The sequence below is a fragment of the Xyrauchen texanus genome, chromosome 11 (genome assembly GCF_025860055.1).
Source record: "Xyrauchen texanus isolate HMW12.3.18 chromosome 11, RBS_HiC_50CHRs, whole genome shotgun sequence".
Taxonomy (NCBI): Eukaryota; Metazoa; Chordata; class Actinopteri; order Cypriniformes; family Catostomidae; genus Xyrauchen; species Xyrauchen texanus.
Genome location: NC_068286.1, coordinates 44,552,943 through 44,578,143, shown reverse-complemented (window position 1 = coordinate 44,578,143; position 25,201 = coordinate 44,552,943). Strand labels below are relative to the sequence as shown.

General features: G+C 40.2%; 1 protein-coding gene across 4 annotated transcripts; it reads left to right on the top strand.

Moving 5' to 3' along the window:
* The first annotated feature begins 5,572 nt into the window (after nucleotides 1–5,572).
* LOC127651821 (thrombospondin type-1 domain-containing protein 4-like) lies at nucleotides 5,573–16,507 on the top strand. 4 transcript variants are annotated; one of them, XM_052137847.1, is made up of 12 exons: nucleotides 5,573–5,843; nucleotides 7,495–7,678; nucleotides 9,340–9,515; nucleotides 9,710–9,821; nucleotides 10,223–10,390; nucleotides 12,088–12,217; nucleotides 12,507–12,720; nucleotides 14,724–14,897; nucleotides 14,973–15,149; nucleotides 15,391–15,570; nucleotides 15,654–15,798; nucleotides 16,067–16,507. In XM_052137847.1, exons 1-12 carry the CDS (start codon nucleotides 5,694–5,696, stop codon nucleotides 16,204–16,206), a joined length of 1,950 nt encoding a protein of 649 aa, XP_051993807.1. In that variant the 5' UTR covers nucleotides 5,573–5,693; the 3' UTR covers nucleotides 16,207–16,507. The 4 variants fall into 4 exon arrangements, with proteins under 4 accessions (XP_051993807.1, XP_051993806.1, XP_051993809.1 ...); XM_052137846.1 differs by having other exon boundaries at nucleotides 10,226–10,390; nucleotides 14,724–15,149; XM_052137849.1 differs by lacking the exon at nucleotides 14,973–15,149.
* Nucleotides 16,508–25,201: the final 8,694 nt, after the last annotated feature.

The following is a 25,201-nucleotide window of genomic DNA, read 5'->3' as shown; positions in this document are numbered from 1 at the left end:
AGGAGACCTGGCTGGAGTCGCTCAGCACACGCTGGATTCAAACTCGTGACTCCAGGGGTGATAGTCAGCATCAATACTCGCTGAGATCCTCAGCCCTCCATGTAGTATCACTCTTAATCAAGCATGGTGGGTCCTGAGTGATGGTTTGCAGCACTGCTAAAATTAAAAGATACTCAAGGCACCATTTGGGGTTCTTCATCTGCCACAGTGGCGGAACCATCTGTAAAACCTCTAAACACCCTTTCAGTTCTCTGAGAAACATACTCATAGTTCCAGTAAGAACTCCTAAAGACCCTTTCCCAAAAACAGTTCCGGTACTTTACCCTTAGTAACTTTCTAAATGAGAACTCTTTAAGAGGAACGAGACACCCGTTCAAGGAGACTTTTCCCTCTTGCATTCGCACACACAAAAGGAGCTCCGGAAGTGACGTCTTGTAGTGTCGACCATTTTTCTTGGAATGCTTTTTGCATGCATGCTTCAATAGCAACAAAAGCAAAATCAACCACACCGACAGAGGACTCCAGGATCAGAGCTAAACATTTATTAGGGCTGTTTTACACAAACTGTGGCTGCATCCAAAAAGTGTGCAGCTGCTGTGCTTTCTAATCAGTTGATGGCAAATGGAACTCTTAAGGAAACTGCTCTCAGAACAGTATGAAAAGCACCTTATTGTCATCCTACCTCCATATACAGCTTCTGAAGGCAGCTTTTTCCAGTTTTTGGGTGCAGCTTGTGTTTTCAGGTTACAGTTTTTACATTGGGCGTGTGAGCCGTGCCTGCATATTGTGTCCATGCAGCCGCAGTGAAAGGAGAGATGCACCGCAGCACATGCTGAACTCAGCAGAAAACATGTTGAAAATGCACTATAAACCTATTTATCAACACAATCTTTTACAAAAACTCAACATAAAATACTGTACTGAATTACTCATCCGTTGACTTAAAAAGACACAAAACACTTACCTTTTGTAAAATAGAGTTCATGATAAGTTTATAATAGATTTCAATTACCCACTCTCGATAAAAAAGGGAATTGGAAAATTAGCGCAGTCCTCTAGATTATAGACTACCAGAACACAATGAATGTTCCGGGTAAAAGTACCTATAACAGGCTTCGGTTCCTGCAAGAGGAAATGGCCTTAAGGAACTCTAAGGTCTGTTAACAGTTCCTTTAGTAACCCTATCATAAGGGAATAGCTTTAGAACTCTTAAATACTGAAGTTCCTTAACATAAATGGGATATCTGAGGCTATTTATAAGGGAGTCTAGTGGCTCTCCAGAGGGTTCCACCGGTTGGCATCTTAGGAACCCCAGTGGTTTGTACAGATTCCTCGGTCGGTTTTACATTTCAGCAAGATGGTGACCCCAAATAAATAATCAACAATTCAACTAAAACTCTTGTACAAATAATTATGGGCCCCAGCAAACCATACTTAGTGTAAAGAATCCTACTTCCTGTTGTCTGCTGACCATCTCATGTCCATTTTGCTTTCAAGGACAATGTTCTGACTGAGAGCATATTTAGGTCATGAATCACGATTCTTTCTGTTCCCCTCTGTCTAGTTTTTAAACTAGATTTGCCCGGAGGTCTGTTTTTTGCCTCCATGGTGAAGGCTTCCATGACTGTGGTCCATTTGAGCTGTACTGCATGTGGCAATTCTTTTTCATTAACCACTCCAGAGTGCAGCCCACCCAGGGCTTTATAAAACTATACTTGAAGACACACAAGCTGAAAAAACAAATAAATATATAAATAAATATCTATAAAACTATGAAGGTAATAAAATAATGAAAAATGAGATGACTTTGTTATTACAATAGGTATTCAATTCTGTGGGCTTTTTACAGTATTGTTGCTCCTTGCATATGTGCCTAATACTGCTGGCCAGAAAATGTCACTCAGTGCAGAGTATGGCCAAGTTTGTCATAACCATGACAACCAGAGTAGGAGAATGATGGGAAAAAACTAAACAACAACAACATTGTTTACTTTGAACTGAAAAGTTAGAACTAAAAATGTGTGGTAGATGACAATGTCATAATTTAATAATTGTCACAAAAATGACAATGTCATAATTTATTCACCCTCCTTTCGTTTCATACCTGGATGGCTTTCTGTCTTATGCGGAACAATAGGAAAAATGATAGTTGATAGGAACTCACTTCAATGATTAAAACCCACCCAGAAGTGTCATATAATGAGTCCATGTGGTACGTGCTTCATATTCAAAGACTTCTGAAGGTGTACGGAACAACCCGAAATGTAAGTCATTCTACAGTAAAAAATCATTACGTCATGAGACTTTTGAAAGAAGCTTGTCCACAATGACTTGTGTTCTTTAGCACTAAAAACAACATACTTTGAACACATCATGTGAATATTGCATAACTTTATAAGACATGGAATATGACATACATGACTCTAGTACTATCCTAACACCAACCCTAACTATGCATCAGATCAAATAATAATGATAGGATAATAATGTTGTTCAAGCCCCAACCCCTAGTCCTAAGACTAAACCTAACTTTAAACATAACACTAAAATCTTTTGTTGAGGAACCAACAAGACCACTGCCTTTTCCTGATGATGAGCAATTCTCCTTTGTCCTCCACATGTCCTCAAGTGAGATATGACTCAGACTCTACAAATGTGGCTTCATGAAAATGAGCTGTATTGGTTCACACTTAGATACCTCGACTGTTTGGAATAGAAGAAATGCCTCAAGGGTCAGAGACATGATACTAACTTAAATCACATTGATGATGTCAACACCTTGCCTTGTGAAGGAATACACAAACAATTAAGGCCTTGGTTTGTGGTGCCATATCACCCAAGTAAAATATGATGTATGTGTGGTTTGATTTGTTCAGGTGTGCCTGATTTGTACAGCATGGGGTTGTATTTTTTTAGGATTTGATTTCATCAGCTTGTATCAACACAGAATCAGAGTGCAAGTAGCAGAAAGCGATGGATATATGACAGAGATAAAGTTCACTCAAAAATTATTCAGTCATGGCACAAGCTGGTAGGTCCTTTGACATGCAGTCTTTTAGCCAATCAACTTGTGTACTCTCTCTTTGTGTAACATTTAAATGGCCTCAGTTGTTTGCAGGAAAGATGCAGGGCACTACAAGAGTTTTCTCTCTGAAATCCTCCTCCTCCCTGGCACCACCTGTCTAGATCTACTTGAAGGGGATTGCGCAGAAGCATGTCTGTGTTTGTTCTAGTAGTGACAAGTCTTCATACTTCCTCTGCAACAGTATAATAAGATCTAGTACACAAAGACAACATCTAGCAACTTTATAATACCCTAAATGTATTCTTTGTCAGTTGGGAGTTGTCAGGACTGAAAGGAAAATTCTGTCATCATTTACTCACCATCACTCAACCCATATAATTATGTCATTTGATGAACACAGACAGAGAAGTTAAAAAGAATGGTTTGGCAGACTCAGTCACCATTCATTTTCACTGTATAGAAAAAAGAGCAAGGTGAACATTCTGAAAAATGTCTTCCTCGGTGTTCCACTGAAGAAAGAATGTCATGCATGTTTGTGACGAAACAAGGCTGAGTAAATGATGACAGAATTGTTATTTTTGGGTGAGTTACCCCTTTAAATACCTGTTATTACCACCACAACACAGGCTTGTAGTTTACACTGTTATCCTCTCAATAGGGTATCTTCTGTACTTCAGCTATAAAACTCAGGGTTGCTTGATTTAGTACACTTGGAAAACAGGCATGTAGAATGCGGGCGCTCAGAGCTGTTATTAAGTATGCTTAGAACTGACATTTCTCTACAAATCCACGTATGTTGGGATGCGTCTGTGTGAAGTTTCCAGAAGTCTGGTTCTATGTCTTAAAAACTGTCTACGAAGTCTGATAGAGGCTTGTCTGTCTTTAACATCACTTAAATATTTATGGATGCAAAGTGGCAATTTTTCATCCAAGCTGTCACTGAATGAATTTCTCTCTTTTTACCTTCCAGCTGGAATAGCAAATCTGGCTGTTGACCACTTAACACACCCTGCTCATGCACACACATGTACAAATACATGTCATCTAAATGACTACTCTGCAACAGGTGTGTAGTCCAGAGTATGTGGGCTGGCAATCTGTCCATTTTACGGTGATAAATTCTTCTAAACCCAAACTCCTCCATCCTGCTAACCCTGTGCTTTAGAGCTCTATCAGAGTTTCCATACAGAAATTACACCACATCCTGTGGTCATATTTCAATACAACAAACAACTTTAGTGATGGTCACTTTCATTTAGTCACTGCCACACTGTGGCAGTCTTAATAGTAGATCTAAAAATTGGGACTGAGTCACTCATTCTGCTAGTAAGTGGAAGTTTTTTTTTATTCTGTTAGTTATTTGCTCAAACATCCATAGAAAGCTGGCATGCACTTGAGAGAGTATAGGCCTACCTGTTCTAGTCTTTTTCCAGATAATTCACGTTTTGCATTTTAATTAGGTTACCTCATTTCATGTGAGATTTAATCCATCTCTATTGCACTTCTTTTTGTAGTTCTTTTCACTGCTTACTTCAAATATCAGATTATGTTTAATCAGTACATGAGTGTGTGTAATTGTTTTCTGATGTTAAAATACTTTCTGCAAGTGTTTCCACATTGAGCTTTATCTCTGAGCGCCTGTCCAGTCCAACACGGCAACATTGACTAAGCCAGTTGGGTGAGTTCGTGGCAGGACTATATGTTTGTTCAACCAGTGGCAGATGGGGGAAATATGCTGGAAAGCTGTTTAAAGCAATCAATATGTTCACAGTTCCTTTTTGGCGATGCTATGAAAATTATTCACTTCAGCTTCAAGAAGCACTGCATTATTGACCTAGAATAAAGAAACATAACACCACTGCCACAGGAAACAGTCCTATGAAACAGTCAATATTTTCTTTGAACAAAACTGTCTAAATGTTTCTGTGTTAGACTTTTGCATGTGTTTCCTTTAGGACTCATGTCTTGATATTTAATCTTAAGTAGCTCACCTGTTTCTCAGTTTCTGTCAATCCCTGCAAACTACGCAACGTGGTGATTATCATGTGACCTCCAGGAGGTGTGCAGGTCAAAGAAAAACACATATATACCACCTGGACACAAAGTAACATACATCTCCATTACTTCAAAATGACACACCATAAGACACGCTCAAGCATGCAGAGAAGGCTGGGGGCTGCAGAACACTAAACACTAGTCTTGTTTTACATTTGTTTACTCTAATGGTTTTCAGGGAGATGTAGTAGTTTTTCATTTTTACTTTAATACTCTGATTTAATTTTGTCTAAGTCAGAATAAGCCTCTCTGAGTCTTAGAAAGCGAGAGAGAGAGACTGTGTCTGTCCATCAGATTGCCAGTGCTTGTAATTCAGATAGATTTCTTGGCCAATAATAATTGTTGCTGCTTATGAAAAAGAGTGAATAGAAAGAGAAGAGAGAGAGAGAGTGAAAAAAGGGAGAAGGAGAGGAGGGAAATGTGTACCAGTGTGACTCGCTGATTGGGGGTGAGAGAGAGAGAGAGAGAGAGAGAGAGAGAATTTCTGAACAACACTTAAATACCACGGAGAGAAAACCCCTTTCACTACAACATTGTCTCACACAAACACACATATCCACTCAGAGACAGCAGCACAGCATTACATTTCATTAATTTCAGGAAATTTCTCTTCATGACTCGTGGGATGCAAAAGCCAACATGGAGCAGACAACCATGGAGACCTATCCAACGTTTCTATCAGATGACCCTCTTGCTCTCCCTTCTGTTCCCAACCACTAAGCCTGTTCCCTGGTTCAATGACTTCAGCAACAGCCCTGGAGAGGTAAGTGCAGATAATTTATTAAAGGTGCACTCAGAAATTGTTTTCTCATTAATTTTTTTTTAAAATTATTCGTAAAGAAATGATTTGGAAATTTGAAACATATGACCCCTCACATAAGATGAAGACTATGATAAATAAAAGCTGTTTTATTCGTCCCCTCATGGGGGCTGCCATGTTAGAATCACATGACCAATCAAATACTACCTGCTTAATCTCATTAAACACACTGTTATTGGACACTTTCACTCTTACATCTGTAACAGAAAACTATTGATTTGCTTCCATACCACTAGGTGTCACTGTGAGTCCAAGAGGACACAAACAAACAAGTTAAACTTTCAGCCATCATCAGAATTATATCTTCATATAGATTCAATTGGATTGCGAAAATCTAAATGACAAAGAACACAATGTAATGACCAGTACATTAGCAAAAGTAGACAGATCAAATTAGCTCATTAAATGTATTTCATGTAAACAATACTATTCTCTTCTAAATGCATGTGCAAACCAACAGGAAGTAATGTAGTTGTAGTTAGTCAGGAGTCTTTAATAAATTAACGGAGCCCTGGGAGTGAATTTAGAAGGGGGTTGTTGTTCAAATTCAAACATATATGATCACAAGGGAAGTCAACATGTTGCAACAAAATTTTCTAGTACCCTGGCATTGATCCCGTTCAGCCACGTTACTGACAAGGGGCATCTCCCATCAAATTTTTACCTGTTCCTGTGGTCCAACCTGAATGCGCGACTGGTCAGCAGCGTTCCATGCTGGGTTTGTTGGAAGTTCCATTTTTTCCAAAACAGAAGGAAAGTTGGTCGCAACTTCCGTTTCATGCCAACTTTAATCCTTTTTTGCTTGAAGTTCTTCTTCCTGCCCAGTAGGGGCCGATATGCATTAAGAATGTGAATCACCAAAAACACAAGAAGAAGAATGTGAAAGTGGTCTGTTTCTCATCCACACCTGTCATTTCACTTCTGAAGATATTGATTTAACCACTTGAGTCTTTTTACATAGTTACTTATGTGGTTTTTGGAGCTTAACATTTTTGGCACCCATTCACTTGCATTGTTGTTTGGACCAAAAGAGCTGAGATATTCTTATAAAAATCTTAATTTGTGTTCGTTTGAAAGAACATCATACACATCTGGGATGGTGAGTAAATGATGAGAGAATTTTTATTTTGTGGTTGAATTATTCCTATAGGTAATTTGCACACGTCTGCTTCAACATAAGTAAACATGAAATCAATCAGCTATTTGCTTTTTGTCTGTCCTTGACCCCCAAAATGACTCTCAACCCCAGTAGCCTACATACAGTACACTACCAGTCAGGGCTGGACTGGGAAGAGAAATCTGCTAGTTTGGTGCTGGTCTAGCATGACAACATGCATGGTCTTTCCAGTAAAGCTGCTTGACCAAGGAAGCCTGGTAGTTTTAGCTAGCTACTATAAGAAGCCTGATAGGGACACCATCTCACCAGCATCCAAAACAAAACATTTGTTAGTGACCAGCAATGCTGGCCACTAACAGGGCTGGAACAGCTGGGGTGAATGTGCTATTGTCCAGCCCATTCAGTCTTCTTGATAGAATCTGTTCTGCAGGTAGACTCGTGTGCCCTTATGACTTTCTGTGTGATGTTATCATGCAGGACTGTCCGGGTTTCCAGATGGATATATGCGGTGTGTGTGCTGGAGATGGGAGCTCATGTGAGCTGTTCAGTGGGACACTCTTTCTTTCTGTCCTCTCTGTTGGCTACCACAAGATCCTGGACATCCCCATTGGAGCTCAAAGAATAAAACTACAGGAAACACAGAAGACAAGGAATTATTTAGGTAATGGAAGTGAATTCCCTCTAGCTCTTCTTTATAATTCACTGCCTTTTCTACTATTTGAGCAACAATTACCCTGCTTGAAAATCCACCAACAATAGCTGACAGTCGCAGCAGGTTTTTGCATTGTATTTAGTTGGTCCAAGCTGGTCAATTATTGTCACTTAATAAATAAATTAAATACATTTCAATATTATGCTAGTTAGTGCTGGTATAGCTGGTGGACAAGCGCAGCTATGCTGTTCAACAAAGGTTGCATTTTTCTTACACCACTGATGCTTAGTTTTAGAGCATACAATATGGAATATATATATATTCTTTTTGACTATTACACCACAAAATACAACTCGCTTTTGGAGCCACCCTGTGGACATTTCACCTCAACAACACTTCCAGATTCTGCTATAGAGGGCAGTGGTTTCGAAGCAGAACTTTTAAATTAGGTATAACTGCAGGCCGAAGATCTCCAAATTGGGGCAACATTTCCAAAATATGGCAGGGTTTCTCAAGAAGGGGGTGGAGTTACTCCAAAAGGGTTACACCGACTCCAAAAGGGGGCGACACCTCCACACACGGTTAGGTTTAGGGAAAGGGTTTGGTAACAGGCTCACTACATCTTTGCTGCCGGTTTGGTACTCCCGGCCCTTTTTGGAGCTCTGTCTGCAGCTATACCCTTTTGAAAATTTGACCTCCTGTCGCCATATTCACACTGCTGGTTAAGCTGGTAAGCCAGTATGGTCTTATTGGTGAAGCTGGCTAGGTTATTTTAAAGGCTTGGTAGAGAAACCAGCAGACTAGCATCCCAAGCTCGAGACCAGTTTCCAAAACAAAGCATATGCTGGTGACCAGCCACTCTGCCACTAGCCGATGGACCTGGTTTTAACCTGGTCAAGCTGATAACAGCTGGTCAACTGTAAGCGATATTAGCATTCGGAAGCTTTCACGTGACTGAGCCGTTGAATTAGCCACGCCTCCTCATTCCAAATCCCCGCCCTCCAAAGATAATTTTATGACCAAAACCGAGCACAAGAGCAGCAATGTTTGTTCCTGTAGATGTCAAATTCAACAGTGGCACAATAGCGGTGGTGGTGTAGTGGTCTAAACCACATAACTGGTAATCAGAAGGTCGCTGGTTCAATCCCCACAGCCACCACCATTGTGTCCTTGAGCAAGGCACTTAACTCCAGGTTGCTCCGAGGGGATTGTCCCTGTAATAAATGCACTGTAAGTCACTTTGGATAAAAGCGTCTGCCAAATGCATAAATGTAAATGTAAATAGCGCCCTCAACTGACAAACATTATGAATTACAGACTCAGTGATCTGCTTCAAATGTAACACTATGAGAACTAGCAAAATGATTGACAGGTGAAAAGCATCAATGTCAGCGGACACATTTTAGTTTGCTGTTTACAAAGTCTACAGCTGTTAAAGCTGTGAGATATCTCAGGACATTTATTTAATTAATATCTTTAAGGGAGTAGGAACATTTTTGGATACTATTCCATGAACATAAATCACTTACAGCACCTTTAAGCTGTTATGACCTGTTTTTTCCAGCAGTGTCAATACATGGAATGGAACCACCAGGTGCCCAGCTTCCATCTATCATCCTCCTTTCCTTCTCCTATTTTGGTTTCTCTCTCCATCTCTCTCTTTCTTCAAGCTCTCAGGACAGCAACTGGCAAATCCGTGATAAATGGTGACTGGGTGATTGACAGGCCAGGACAGGTCTACTCTGCGGGTACTGAATTCACATACAAACGGCCCAATGAGATCAGCAGCAGAACAGGGGAATCCATCACTGCCCCTGGTCCAACCAATCAGGAGCTTCATTTGTTTGTGAGAGACTACTCCTACTATATGATATCATAAAACTGCCTTAAAAAAAAAAGATAAGAAAACAAGTCCTGTGTACACTCAGAAAACAGGTGATATGACTGCATTTATACTGATTATTATTATTGCTTTTTTTAAGGGAAGTGCTTATTTCTATAATAATATGGGTTTCTGAATAGTAGGCTTTTCTTTTTCAGGTCTTATATCAACAGCCCAGTCCAACTGTGTATTATGAGTACATTCTACCCAGAGACCCCACCATCATCGCACATTCAGATACATATTCTGACTCTAGTGTATTTCCCCATGGTAAGTATTTTATGTAAAAACAAAAACACAATCAAAACATTACTAAAGCTGAACACAGTTCCATCAGAATATGCATACTTCTCTACTATATAGTATGCCAAAGCAGTATGTCAATTAATTAGGGTGTCCGAATCCTCCTAATTCATAAAACAGTAGGCAAGAAATACCCAGATGACGTACTAGATTCAGCGAGATTCTGAAGTGTGCAGAATTGGGGAGACGTCACATTCATACCAGCTCGCACCCCACCTCCCTTCCGATGGTTGTTGAACTCTGCGTAGGGCATCAATTTGGCCAGAAGCTGCTCTGATGTTTTACCACTGTATTTGTCATACATTAAAGTCCTTTTTTTTGTCTCTTTCTCACTATCTGCCTGTCTTTGCCTCTATCTCATCCTCCAGTAGAAAGCCATGGGCTGTTTGCTGGCCGTGATATTAGTAACACTAAAAACTCAATGGGCGGCCTTCACCCTAACCATGTTCCATTGGACCCTATGACCTCTGAGCCCCTTCCTCTGTACAGTTGGGTGGCCATGACAAAAACTCCCTGCAGTGTTACATGTGGAACAGGTAGATTAGTCAATTCAGACATCTTATATTTATGTTGGGATTCTGTATAAACTCACCTAAAGGATTATTAGGAACACCTGTTCAATTTCTCATTAATTCAATTATCTAATCAACCAATCACATGGCAGTTGCTTCACTGCATTTAGGGGTGTGGTCCTGGTCAAGACAATCTCCTGAACTCCAAACTGAATGTCAGAATGGGAAAGAAAGGTGATTTAAGCAATTTTGAGCGTGGAATGGTTGTTGGTGCCAGACGGGCCGGTCTGAGTATTTCACAATCTGCTCAGTTACTGGGATTTTCACGCACAACCATTTCTAGGGTTTACAAAGAATGGTGTGAAAAGGGAAAAACATCCAGTATGTGGCAGTCCTGTGGGCAAAAATGCCTTGTTGATGCTAGAGGTCAGAGGAGAATTGGCCGACTGAGTCAAGCTGATAGAAGAGCAACTTTGACTGAAATAACCACTCGTTACAACCGAGGTATGCAGCAAAGCATTTGTGAAGCCTCAACACGCACAACCTTGAGGCGGATGGGCTACAACAGCAGAAGACCCCAACGGGTACCACTCATCTCCACTACAAATAGGAAAAAGAGGCTACAATTTGCAAGAGCTTACCAAAATTGGACAGTTGAAGACTGGAAAAATGTTGCCTGGTCTGATGAGTCTCAATTTCTGCTTAGAGACATTCAGATGGTAGAGTCAGAATTTGCCGTAAACAGAATGAGAACATGGATCCATCATGCCTTGTTACCACTGTGCAGGCTGGTGGTGGTGGTGTAATGGTGTGGGGGATGTTTTCTTGGCACACTTTAGGCCCCTTAGTGCCAATTGGGCATCGTTTAAATGCCACGGCCTACCTGAGCATTGTTTCTGACCATGTCCATCCCTTTATGGCCACCATGTACCCATCTTCTGATGGCTACTTCCAGCAGGATAATGCACCATGTCACAATGCTCGAATCATTTCAAATTGGTTTCTTGAACATGACAATGAGTTCACTGTACTAAAATGGCCCCCACAGTCACCAGATCTCAACCCAATAGAGCATCTTTGGGATGTGGTGGAATGGGAGCTTCATGCCCTGGATGTGCATCCCACAAATCTCCATCAACTGCAAGATGCTATCCTATCAATATGGGCCAACATTTCTAAAGAATGCTTTCAGCACCTTGTTGAATCAATGCCACGTAGAATTAAGGCAGTTCTGAAGGCGAAAGGGGGTCAAACACAGTATTAGTATGGTGTTCCTAATAATCCTTCAGGTGAGTGTATGTGTGTGTTTGTTGTCTTTTCCCCTATTTAATTTGGTCAGGGTAAACTGTTCTCTTGAGATCATTATTACCATTCATTGAATGCAGTAGTAGTGTCTAAAATTAAGACAGACCGAAATAGTGAACAATTAGGCTCTATTAGTGTTTCAATGATTTTGGCTCTGAGACAAATAAACAATGGTGAATGGCATACTGTTATACAATAGCAAAACATACATTGATGCATTCCAACCCATTGCAGAGTTTTCATAATGTTCTCCTTGTTTAACATCTAAATTAGAACCAGAGGAACAAGACTTTTATATAAAACCAAACCAGATTGTATACTCCCAGCAGAGAAAACTGAACTTCTAAGACATCACAATACAATATTATTTCTTTCCTTCTGTCTCTATTTATTTGTTTGACTTGTGTATAAACCAGGCATTCGTCAGGTTCTGTTCAGCTGTATAGAAAGGGCCACTCAAACTACCGTATCAGGGGATCTCTGCAGCCACACACACCATCCCGGCCCCCAGGGAGAAGACTGTCAATCGCTGCCTTGCCCAGCCTTGTGAGTGAATATACACACTAGAATCTGAGAGCATTCAGAGGAAAAATAAACCAAAACAAGCTTAAAATCAGTTCAAGAGGGACTATTTAGTCTTAAACACAAAAAGGGGCATGCAATCCCACATGCAGTGGCCTGGGTTTTTTTCAAACCTCTTAATGGGATAGTTCATCCAAAAATTAAAACTTTTAGAGTAGCATGTTCCAAATGCACATGAGACTGATATCAAGCAGCAAAGCAGGTCACATATATATGTGTATTCAAGCTTGTGTTTGCGTATGTGTTCGTATAGCTGGGATGTTGGCGAGTGGTCTGAGTGCAGTAAAACCTGTGGTCCAGGTTTCCAGTATCGTCAGGTGATTTGCAGGCAGACTCGGGGACACCATGTCAATAGCACAATCACCGTGGCGACCAGCCTCTGTGATAACACAGAGATGCCAGAGACGACCACCATGTGCCAGCTGAAGATCTGCAGTGAGTGGCAGATTCGCTCGGAGTGGACAGAGGTTTGTAAATGTGTCTGAGAGTGTACTATGGAGGGGTGTGGGGTAAGATGAGCCACTTTTACTTAAAAGAGCAGTTCACCCAAAAATGAAAATTCTGTCATAATTTACCAACTGGGAGAAAGAAAGACTCACGGGACTCCTGAAAAACATAAATATTTAAAAATGAAATAAAAACTACTCTACTACTGATTGTGTTTTTAAGGTACAGAATGTTATTCCTGTAATTCATCTATTACAGAAGAGCAGCAAAAACTAAACGATTTACAGGCACAGGGTTTGGTGGCTAATTCAAACTAATTCTTGCTTGTGCTCAGTGTGGCAGAGAATATCACATATTTTAACATGAGCGAGGCAAAAGCTTGCGGGAGCGGTTCTGAAAAATCCATCACACGCAGATCTGTATTGTGTGTAAAATCAGATTTGGCTGCAGCGACCTGGATCATTCTTTTTCTTGTGACGTCATTGGTTGGAACGAGCACATTGCATTTTCTTGTTTTATTATATTATTGACTGGACACTATATTATACTTTTATGGTGCAAGTCGTTGTCATCCAGACCACTGCTAAAGCAGGCATGAATAAGCACATGTTCACATGGTGCATGCTACCTTTCTCAGCGTCCAACTCCACACTTCCAGCCCATCTTGTGGATTTTGAAGTCCAGCTCCCTCCTACCCTGCATCCAGTACCACCTCAGGCTGATGCCCCATCCTTACAAAGACAACCTAGTCATTCTTCCAGATCGATCTCTTCAGGTTCTGTTTCTAGCATTACATGTAGATCTCCGCACAGTGCATCAAAACGATCTCCCAGACATGGTCTTTCAGATATCCAAGCTGCCATGCTGGATGAAATATTGAATGCTCTTGAGCTAAAGGAATTGCAATGTCAGATACAAGAAGATACCATTGCAGATAAAGAATGTCAAAGACTTGATGCTCAAGCCAGAGAGGCACACATTAAACAAGACAGTCTCTCCTTTCAAAGAGACCAGCATGTACACTAAACCTGGACTGGTGGCATCCAGTGGAACCAACACCCTGACTGTAAATCCACTTGTATCTCCTAACACCCCCAGCGCACCCAATCGCAGTGGTGAAGCTCTAGGTTATGCCACCTCTAATGCTGTAGCAGTCAACCCTATGTCATCTACCGTTTCTACTCTCACCCCTACTGTGATATCATCATCACTTTATTCATCTTCCACAGCACTGCCCACTTTAAAGCAGGAGGTGGCTACTTCTATACAGGTAGTTTCCTCAGCATCAACAGTCACTCAGGGGACAGCACACCTCCCAGATATTAACAAGTTTCCTTCTCGGAAGGACTAGTCCAAGGTCACAGCGGCATCCCTACACAGGGCAGCTCAATCCGGCCAATTAGGTAGGGCTTTCTCCTTCGACTTTCAAATGTCCTGACAGACGTTTTGGGGCAGCTGTGTATGAAAGCCCTAACAGCGCCCTCTTGTGTGCACATGAAGTTTATGTTGTTTGGCACTGCAAATACTGAGTATTGCTTGGATATGCCCAGACATGCACCAATAGGCAGTATTGAGAGGAGATTCAGTCCACAACTCATTCCAATGCGTCTGTATAACTGCATCAGTAAGTAATTGTCAACAAAACCACACACATATACATAAATATGCAGAAGAAATCCCATTAAATATTTCAAAACTTTGAGGCTCCGTTGAGCTCGTACAAACACAATTTCTCGCCTGAATTCGAGTGCCACTGTAAACGAGCGTCTCTAACACACAACAGATGAAACATTTAATGATAGGCTTATTCAATATATTGCTTCAAGATTCACCAGATCTTAATGTCTTTAGAGGTTCTATTTATGAAGTCAATAGCAATAAAGTGCTCAGAGCCAAATAAAAGTCCCCTTAGATTGTGGTTTGTGAAAGCACTGGATTCTGTTTAATCTCTCTCTCTCTCTCTCTCTCTCTCTCTCTGTCTCTCCCTGTCTCTCCCCCCCACCCCCCCCCCCCACCCCCTCAGTGCTCAGTTCCATGTGGAGTAGGTCAGCGCAGTAGAGAAGTTGTGTGTATGGATAACCTGGGTGATGTTGTTACTGATGAGGAATGCAACATGGCCCTTCGCCCACAGGATCTGCAGAACTGTGACAAGGGAGTGTGTGCCAGCAGCTGGTTCTTCTCTCTCTGGAGTGACAGGGTGAGAATCTGTAATGTATTGGTTTTTGGCATTTTTAGAAGCACTTATAATGCAGCTTTTTGTGTCTCTCTGCAGTGCTCTGCAGACTGCGCAGAAGGTAGTCGCAGTAGGTCAGTAGTGTGTATGATGAGTCAGAACAACTCTCTGCCACTGGATAACTGTAATGATAAGGAGAAACCAGACGAGCTCATGCCGTGTGACCTGGGACCCTGCACAGACCAACTGGAATGGTACACAGGACCATGGGGACAGGTGCATGGATGCATACTCAAACATGAATCACGAACTCACACAATGCAGAAAAGCTGAACGCTGATACCCCGGAACACCATGCCACTCCTCTTGTAGCTTTTTGCATTTGTCACCAAATGGAATTACAAAAATAATGACCAACAGGTTTCCCATACACTCCTGCCCTTTTTTTTTTTTACCGTTTTTAGAGTTGCTGAAGTTTTTATTGATACTTCAATGTTTATGTGTGTATGTGCCACAGTGCTCATCTGAATGTGGCAATGGAACTCAGAGTCGAGGCGTTGTGTGTATTCTCCAAAGCAATGGCCAGTTAGAAGTCAACTCAGATGATACATGCTCTCATCTGTCCCGCCCTGCAAATACACAGACCTGCCATTTGAAAAGCTGCGGTGCACAGTGGTACATGACAGCTTGGAGCTCAGTAAGTTACTCACACACACACAGTGGATAAGCAACTACATCAAAGTTCATCTGTTTAAAGCTAATCTGTGTTTTCTGCCTCAGTGTTCTCGATCTTGTGAGGGAGGCTTTCGAGTGAGGGAGGTACGTTGCTTGCGAGATGACCAGACCATTAGCAATGACTGTGACCTTGCCCATGAGCCCGCAAGAAAAGAGGAGTGTAATACACACACCTGCATGCCACATATTGGTATGTTTTTGTTTCTAACATCACAATTTCATCTAGTTGTTGTTCTGTAATGTAAAACATGTATGTTTTTTCTTTGGGGAACACAAAAGGAGATGTTTAGTTTAATGTCCGAGCTTATCTTTTCCTTACAATGAAAGTGAATGGGGACTGGAGTGCATATTCTGCCAAATGTCTCTTTTTGTGTTCCTCAAATAAAAAAGGATGTAATGGAATTTTTATTTTGGGAGTTCTACTCCTTTAAGGTTTCTCCCTGTCTCTTTCTCTGTAGATGAATCCTGCAAGGACATGTATTATAACTGTGTGGTGGTGGTCCAGGCCCGTTTGTGTGTGTACTCGTACTATCGCACCACATGTTGCGCATCATGCTCTCGGGTCATTCATAGAGACACGCTCAGTAGAATCAGGTGATCCAGTGGCATATGACATTACTGCCTCCTTCTCCCTGAATTGTGATGTCCTCATTGACATCATTCCCCACCTGTTTTCAGCTGGATCTGACCCTGAGATGTCATCACTGCTCACCTCCTCTGTCATTCATTTAAAAAGACTCAAAAAGCAAAGAACACTTGTATGCATTCACTGCCCCTCCTTTATTAAATACAAAGTCAGAATGCTCCATGAGCAATTTTATATTTATTGCAAATAAAAACTGAGCTTCTTTTATTTTATTTATCATGTTCAGTATCTGTCTAATAATGTCTAATAATAAAGAGAGATTTCATATTTGTTAACCTTAATATATTTGTTCATATTAATACATATTTGTTTGAGAATGTGAAAAATGTGAATTTATATGACTAGGTAAGTATTGGTAGTAAAGCAAGTGTATATATAGATATACTTATTTATGCGATTATTGTATCAGCTAATTGTGTGGCATCAGTGCAATGCATAAAATCATGCAGATACGGGTCAGGAGCTTCAGTTAACATTCACATCAACCATTAGAATGGGCAACATTTTTGATCTCAGTGATTTCAACTGTGGCATGATTGTTGGTGCCAGGTGGGCTGGTTTGAGTATTTCTGTATCTGTTGATCTCCTGGGATTTTCACACACAACAGTCTCTAGAATTTACTCCGAATGGTACCAAAAAGAAAAAAACATCTTGTGAGCGGCAGATCTGCGGATGTAAAAAGCCTTGTTAATGACAGAGGTCAATGGATAATGGCCAGACCTGTTCAAGCTGACAGAAAGGTATCTCAGATAACCCCTCTGTACAATTGTGGTGAGCAGAATAGCATCTCAGAATGCACAACATGTCAAACCTTGAGGCGGATGGGCTACAACAGCAGAAGACCATGTTGGGTTCCACTTCTGTCAGACAAGAACAGAAAGATGAGGCTGCAGTGGGCCTACCATTTGTGTACCTTAACCGAAATCTAGATTAGTCTGACCAGGTGAAGTTTTTTCCAGTCTTTAACTGTTCTGTTCAGCCTGTGCCCACTGCAAAAAAATGTAATTGCAGAAATCCATCCATCCATCTTCAACCGCTTATCCGAAGTCGAGTCGCGGGGGCAGCTGCTCCAGCAGGGGGCCCCAAACTTCCCTATCCCGAGCCACATTAACCAACTCCTTCTGGGGGACCCCGAGGCGTTCCCAGGCCAGTGTGGAGACGTAATCTCTCCACCAAATCCTGGGTCTTCCCGAGGCCTCCTCCCAGCTGGACGTGCCTGAAACACCTCCCTAGGGAGGCGGCCAGGGGGCATCCTTACCAGATGCCCAAACCATCTCAACTGACTCCTTTCGACACAAAGGAGCAGCGGCTCTACTCCGAGCTCCTCACGGATGACTGAGCTCCTCACCCTATCTCTAAGGGAGAAGCCCGCCACCCTTCTGAGGAAGCCCATTTCGGCCGCTTTTACTCGCAACCTAGTTCTTTCAGTCATGACCCAGCCTTCATGACCATAGGTGAGGGTAGGAACAAAAATTGACCAGTAGATCGAGAGCTTTGCCTTCCGGCTCAGCTCTCTTTTCGTGACAACGGTGCGATAGAGCGAGTGCAATACCGCCCCCGCTGCCCTGATTCTCCGGCCAACCTCCCGCTCCATTGTCCCCTCACTCGTGAACAAGACCCTGAGGTACTTGAACTCCTTCACTTGGGGCAATACCTCCTCTTCCTCCTTTAATTGCAGAAATGAATGCTTTAAATTTCTCAGCCCTAATATACCGTATAAAATACATATACACACTTACGTATCATTTTAAATTCCCCCAAAGTCCACTTGTAATGATGAAATTAATCGTAATTTATTTTTTCATGACCATTTTCCGCCATTTCTTTGATCCTTTGAATTTGAACAGGACATTTTTGGTTACTCCACATTTAAATCCTCTATTTAAACTCTTCACCTATGAAATGAGTAACAACACTTGCATGTTGTGGGTTTTCTGTCTGGTCCAATATAGTTTGCAGAATTTAAAAAAAAATATTTTTTGCAGTGTGGTCTCAACAAATGTCCCTGTGAATTCACTCACACTATACGAATTGGACTAGAATGAGCCCTTTCGTTGAGAATGTTCATTATGTTCATTATACAATGCCAAAAACTTCACAATGCATTTTAAACGTCCATGTTAAAATACAGCATGAGGGCAGACACGATTATTTGTTACAATGCCAGAATACACAATACTGAAGGGATCTGATCCATATGTTGCTTTACAGGGAAGTAAATCTCCTTTAGGTAGCTGAAAAAGAACAAAAGCATAAATCAATCTATGGAAAACCAAAACAACCAGTAACTGAGTTTATTTAAGTGTTGGACATTTCACAGTGCATAAGACTGGGTTTTCCAAAAACTGTCAAATAATATTTAAATTATCGGGTATGTAGTCCTATATTATGAATACATCACATAAATGCCATAATTCAATATAGGAAGCAAACTAACAAACTAACTTCTTGTCATGAAAAATAATCTACTTTCCTTTACATGTTTGTCCCTATGAACTGCAAATGTTTCCTGATCCATGAGATCATTGTGTGTAAAGTTTTTTTTTGTTTTAAGCAGAGATTATTTAGCAGAGACAAGCCACTTCTATCAAAATTAATGGGAGAAATTGGAACTCCCAACTGTAAAAGGTAAAAGAGCCAATCACCTTTTAGATACAGATATCACCTGTCAATCATCTTGAGAACGTGCATGCGTATTAGCTATACAAGCCAGGAAAATATGACGTAAAGAAGCCCAATTAATGATTCCAATATTATAAAATTTTATTGCATTATGTTGAAATAAAGCCTCCAGAGAGCGTTCCAAAGATGGCAGTGGACTGACTTGCTAGAAAGACTTTGTTTTAAGGTCATTTGATCTAATATTTAATCATTTTTTAAATGTTGTAAATTTACTGTATGTAGCTCTTAGAGCATCTTATCACGTGGCTTGTTGAGCGCATTACCACAGAGACATAGCACATGTGGAGGCTTCACGCCATCCACCGTGGCATCAACTCACAACTCGCTACGCACCTCACCGAGAGTGAACTACATTATAACGACTACAAGGAGGTTACCCCATGTGATTCTACCCTCCCTAGCTACCGGGCCATTTTTGGTTGCTTAGGAGACCTGGATGGATTCACTCAGCACACCCTTGGATTCAAACTTGCAAACTCCAAGGGTTGTAGGCAGTGTCTTTACTCACTGATCTTCCCAGGCCCCCTATTAACTTTGGCTTGTGACAGCAGCATTTCAGAGTTAAAAGTAGCAAATTTATTCTGGAAACTTCTCGCCATGCGACTGGTTAAAGGGATAGTTCACCCAAAAATGTTAATTCTCTCATGATTTACTAACCCTCCTGGCATCCCAGATGTGTATGACTTTTTTTTTCTGCAGAACACAAATGAAGATTTTTAGAAGAATTTTCAGCTCTGTTGGTCCATACAATTCAAGTGAATGGGTGCCAACATTTTCAAACTCCAAAATCCAAATAAAGGGAGGATAAAAGTAAACATTTGACTTCAGTGGTTAAATCCATGTGTTCAGACATGATATGATAGGTGTGGGAAAAACAGATCAATATTTAAGTCATTTTTTTATCATAAATTCTTCTTCCTGGCCAGTAGAGGGCGATATGCACATAGAATGTGAATCACCAAAAACAGAAGGAGAATTTATAGTAAAAATGTACTTAAATATTGATCATTTTCTCACCCACACCTTTCATATCGCTTCTGAAGACATGGATTTAACCACCAGAGTTGTCTGCAATACTTTTATGTGTCCTTTATGTGGATTTTGGAGCTTAAAAATGTTGGCACCCATTCACTTGGATTGTGAGGACCTACTGAGCTGAGATATTCTTCTAAAAATGTTCATTTGTGTTCTTCAGATAGAAGAAAGTTATCTACATCCTGGATGGCATGAGGGTGAGTAAATGATGCATTTTTGGGTGAACTATCCCTTTAAGGACACCTGAAACTGTTAGTTCAAATTTCTTGAAGTGTCAGTGTGTCAAATATGTAGTCAACATATAATTTCTTGAGTGTCTCCAGTTCCCTTTATGTTTACATGTCCTATCTTGCTGTCCTCGCCAGTAGCCAATATTTCAGCAAGGCTTTCAATGTGTGGCTCCTCAGCAGAAGTTCACTCCTGCATTTTGAACAGTTTGCTGTCTCATAGAGAGAGAGAGAGAGAGGGCTGCTGCGGTGTGGCTTCTGTTAGCTAAAATTGCAAGCTGCTCTCCCAAACTGAACAACGGCACTGTTCTAGAGACCTGGGATCATAACGTCTGGTCAGAAAACAGGATATGTGAATTTGTTGTGATATTCAAGAAACTTTTTTTTTTTATTAATGCAAGGCTACATAGAATGTATGTCTTTGTATTAAATCATTTATTTATTTTTACTGATTGACTGTGAATTAATTTGATCTCAATGCTCTTCGCATTATGTTGTGCTGTTTTTAGTGTTGACATTTAATCTCAGCTGTCCCCAAATGACTTGTTTTAAATTTTTTCATAAAATGTTATCAGGTCACCAGTTGGTTCAGAGACAATGACCTGTCATATATTGAGCGTTATGGGTGACATTGCTTCTAATCTAATTGATGTCACCAAGAGCAGAATAGTAGGTGAGTTTTGAATGTGTGTGCCAGTGTGAGAAATATCTAACAGCCTGTTAAGTAAGGGATAAAGTACAGTCGGCTGGTCATTATCATAAAATAAACCCTGACAGGGGGATTATAGATCTTTTATTAAAAGGGTTTATTTGGTGCTAATGAGCAGCTGACTCTATATGTATTCTGTTTATTACACGGCTACTTACCAAATAAGTAAGTAGATATGACATTGATTTGAGTTGAAATTATGCTATTATACACTCAGACAGTCTGCACTGTCTGAGTGCTGATGAACCTGTTGGTGTTTATTTAATGAAAATGACTGACTGACTTCTCATTATAGACAATAGACAAAATTATCATTTTTGACTCGCAATTACTGGATGACTGGCGAAAAATCACTTTGTGCTGCAGATGTGCGGACATTGTTTAGAGCTATTTGAACAACAACGTTTAATGTTCTATAAAAAGGATTCTAATGATTATGGAAAACCTGCAAATATCAGGGACTTTGTTTAATGGTGTTTTCCCAGATCCAGCCTGGACTTGAATTGAAGAATTGAAATTCTAACAATCTGAAATGTCATGGAAATTTCTATAGTGAATATGTATTTTTTTCTAGCTTTGTTGTAAATTATAGCAATAATTAATATTCTGTAAAAGTGGTGGTGGTGTAGTGGTCTAAGCACAAAACTGGTAATCTGGTAATCAGAAGGATGCTGGTTCAAGCCCCACAGTCACCACCATTGTGTCCTTGAGCAAGGCACTTAACTCCAGGTTGCTCCAGGGGGATTGTCCTTGTAATAAGGGCTCTGTAAGTTGCTTTGGATAAAAGTGTCTGCCAAATGCATAAAAAAAACCGTCCAATGTGATGTCTGAATTGTGAGCAAATCGTTCTCTTTGATTGTTTCTTTTTGATGAATTTGTCAAACCATTTCTGTCATTGAAATGAACTGGTCAAAAACTGTGGAAACCCCATTTAAACCAAAGACATGAAAGATATTATGTCCGTATTTCTTCTGTTTATGTGTAGATGATCTGATGGTTTGGTTGAAGAGCTTCAGTCTACCCTTGGAGGTCATCAGGTCATGTGTGGATAGGCTGGTTCTGGATCGTGTCTGTGGGGAGCTGGTGTCTATGTGTCATTCTATATGAGAAAAGAGCTGAGAACATCAATGAAGACCTGCTGGTAAGACAGAACTGATATACAGTATCAACTATGCGTGCAATTTATCCTTAAATTAGGAGTGGGAAGTATGTCCAAAATCCTGTTCCTGGTATAAGAAATGGCATGGTAACTACTGTATATAATTTGCTGGAAATTCCAAAAACAATTACACCTGGTATTAAGATGCGTTTCGGGTGATCAGATCACAAGTGGTCAGCTTTACATACAGGTGTAAACGGGGTGCAAAACATTTTGTGATCGGATCACAAAAACCACATACAGACGTAGTCAAACATGCATATGACCACATCTATCTCTTTTGTCTGTTTAATTGGACTTTTTAATTTCATTTGTCTCTAAAGGAGATAGTTCACCCAAAAATGTTTTCATTTATTCACCCTCATGCCATCCCAGATGTATATGCCTTTCATCAGCAGAACAAAAAAAAAGTTTTTAGAGGAATATTTCAGCTCTGTAGGTCCATAGAATGCAAGTGAATGGTGACCAGACATTTGAAGCTCCAAAAATGGCATAAAGGCAGCATAAAAGTAATCCAAATGACTCCAGTGGTTTAATTGATGTCTTCTGAAGCGATACAACATTCACATTCTGAAAGTGAAAGTGAAAGTGGAGATTAATGGAAAAATGGCTGGGTGAACGTTCCCTTTAATGAAAGCATTTAAAAAATGTATTCAAATAAAACTTTTAACATGGAAAACATCTACTGTACATTTATGTGATTCCTTACATTGAAGCCAAAATTTGTTTTATTAGCAATTCCATCCGATCTTCTGACAAACGGGTTAAAATGAACATTTACTAATTTTGTTAGTTAGCAAGCTAGCCGGCCTGATTACATACCATAGTGTCTGGGTAATGAATTGGCAAGCTGAGTAACGTTGCCCAAAATGCCCTGCTCACTCTTTATTCTGACATTTAGCATAGTTATTTAAGCCTGACATCCTATTGGCTAAGTGGTAAGTCTCATTTATAACTGCGGACTCCAGCACTAGTTAATGGAAGGTTGTGAACATGTTGAAATTTGACTCACAGGAAGCAAGGACGTGGAGGAAGAAGCGAGTGTGCTACATCTGATGTCACCAGAGCAACAGTAAGTTCCATTTAATGACAGATAAACTACATCAATAAGCAAAATAGCAGAATAAAAGATTGGCTGAAACTTTAAGGAACTTCAGTGTATTTTGGTTAACATTTCATGCAAGTAATTTCTTGTAAATAAGATGTTTATTTATTTTTCAGAAAACCAGTGCCCAGGCAATGGATTTGGAATCTCCTCTTTTACAAAAACTAAGAACCAAAGATTGTAGTGATTGTTTGTGTGTGCTTTTATTGTAATGTGACCGTATTCATTGCATCGATCAGTACATTATAACTTTAGAACAAACCATTTTTGTTTCCCAGCTCTCCTGATAACGGTCCCTGTACTGTTTTACTATTACATCCTTAGGTCTAGTTTTTAAAAAGGCAATATTATTGAATATGCTTCTGGCGCACTGTATCTCATAGTGACTTAAATCATGTTTTCCTCCAAACCTGTTTGTTATATTAAAGTTTTCTTGCCTGAAAGTATCAGAAGGTGATGTCTAAGACTAAAGGCTGTATTATACGGGGCAGATGAATAACACATTTGCACACAGCAGTGTTCTGCTGTAAAACTCCCTATAATGTTTGATAATGATTGAACGCATACTGTATGAATAAACCAAACAATGTTAAGAGGGTTGCTTATTAAAAAGTTCAAATCAACCCCTTGAAAATAGTAAACTGGTGGAAACGTTGGTGACAAGAAGGTAATCTAAGGCTCTGGCTACTACAAGAGTATGAACATTGACCATTTTAAGTGCAAAAGCCACTCCAGAATTGCCCACAGGACTTGAGACCATGCTTGAGCTCTGAGGTAACTAGCAATATTTAACACAATTTTATAACAGTTTTTCTTTAACGATTGTATACATTTCCCTACCATGGCCAATGCTATGAAACCATTAAACACAACCAATTAAACAGGCTTGTAATTTTGCAGAACATTTCAATTTCATAATTACATAATGATGCAATGTATTCTTTTCTATTAATGCATTTATTTAAAGCAAACGGAACAAAACTATAGACAAGCTATCTATTGATTTCATTACACATTCAGCAAAAGACACATGTTAAAAAAAAAATCGGTTTGTCATTAATGTTTCACAATGGAGGCTTCTTTTACTTGTGTTTTATTGACGCCTCTAATTTCTCTCTGGCCATTTTTCTCAAGCTATGGGATCCATTTGTGCCAATATGCATAAATATCTCTCCAAGTGTTACTTTGCCATAAAGATTTTGGCTTTTTATCCCCATATCTGAATAATGGAAATGGACAAAGTCCTAAACCATAGGAAAATCTTTGTTCAGCTTGGTCCAGCTCTTCCTCTGGAAATAAGGATGTGTAATTTATCTGTAAAAATAAATAAATAAAGAACAGGCTTGGTATATTGTATGGCCCCAAGACAGCACAACACATGGTGATGTTGAGTTCTATTTGACTAATAGAGTTTTATTATGTGCTGACCTGTGGAAGATAACCCAGGTCAGGCTTAGTTTTCTAATAAGATCCACCTATGACACTCTTCCAAGCCCTGGAAATTTGTCTCTGTGGTATGGTAAAGAGGGGAGTTGACCCCTCTGTGAGGCCCCGAGAACAAATATGCAGCACATGTTGGCTGGGTGCAAGACCGTCTTGGCACTGGCACTCTCGTTCCAGTGTACCACCCATAGAACATCTATGGAACTGCTGTGTTATGCATTTTGTAGTTAACATTGTAGGCACCCTTGCTAGAAGCGCTCAGCGTCAAGCACTAGGAAGTGTAATCCAGCTTGAAATCATGATCATGCCTAGAGACTACAATGGCAAGGTGTACAGTGAAAAGGAGTTATATGGACATGGATTTTATTCACTTTTAGGCTGCCTTTATGTGCTTTTTGGAGCTTCAAGTTTTTGGTCACCATTCACTTGCCTTGTATGAACCTTCAAAGATTTTCTTCTAAAAATCTTAATTTGTGTTCTGCAGAAGAAAGAAATAATGATGAGTAAATAATGAGAGGATTTTCATTTTTGGGTGAACTTCTCCTTTAAGGCGTGACCTCTTTGCTGAACACTGATTGGCTGTTTG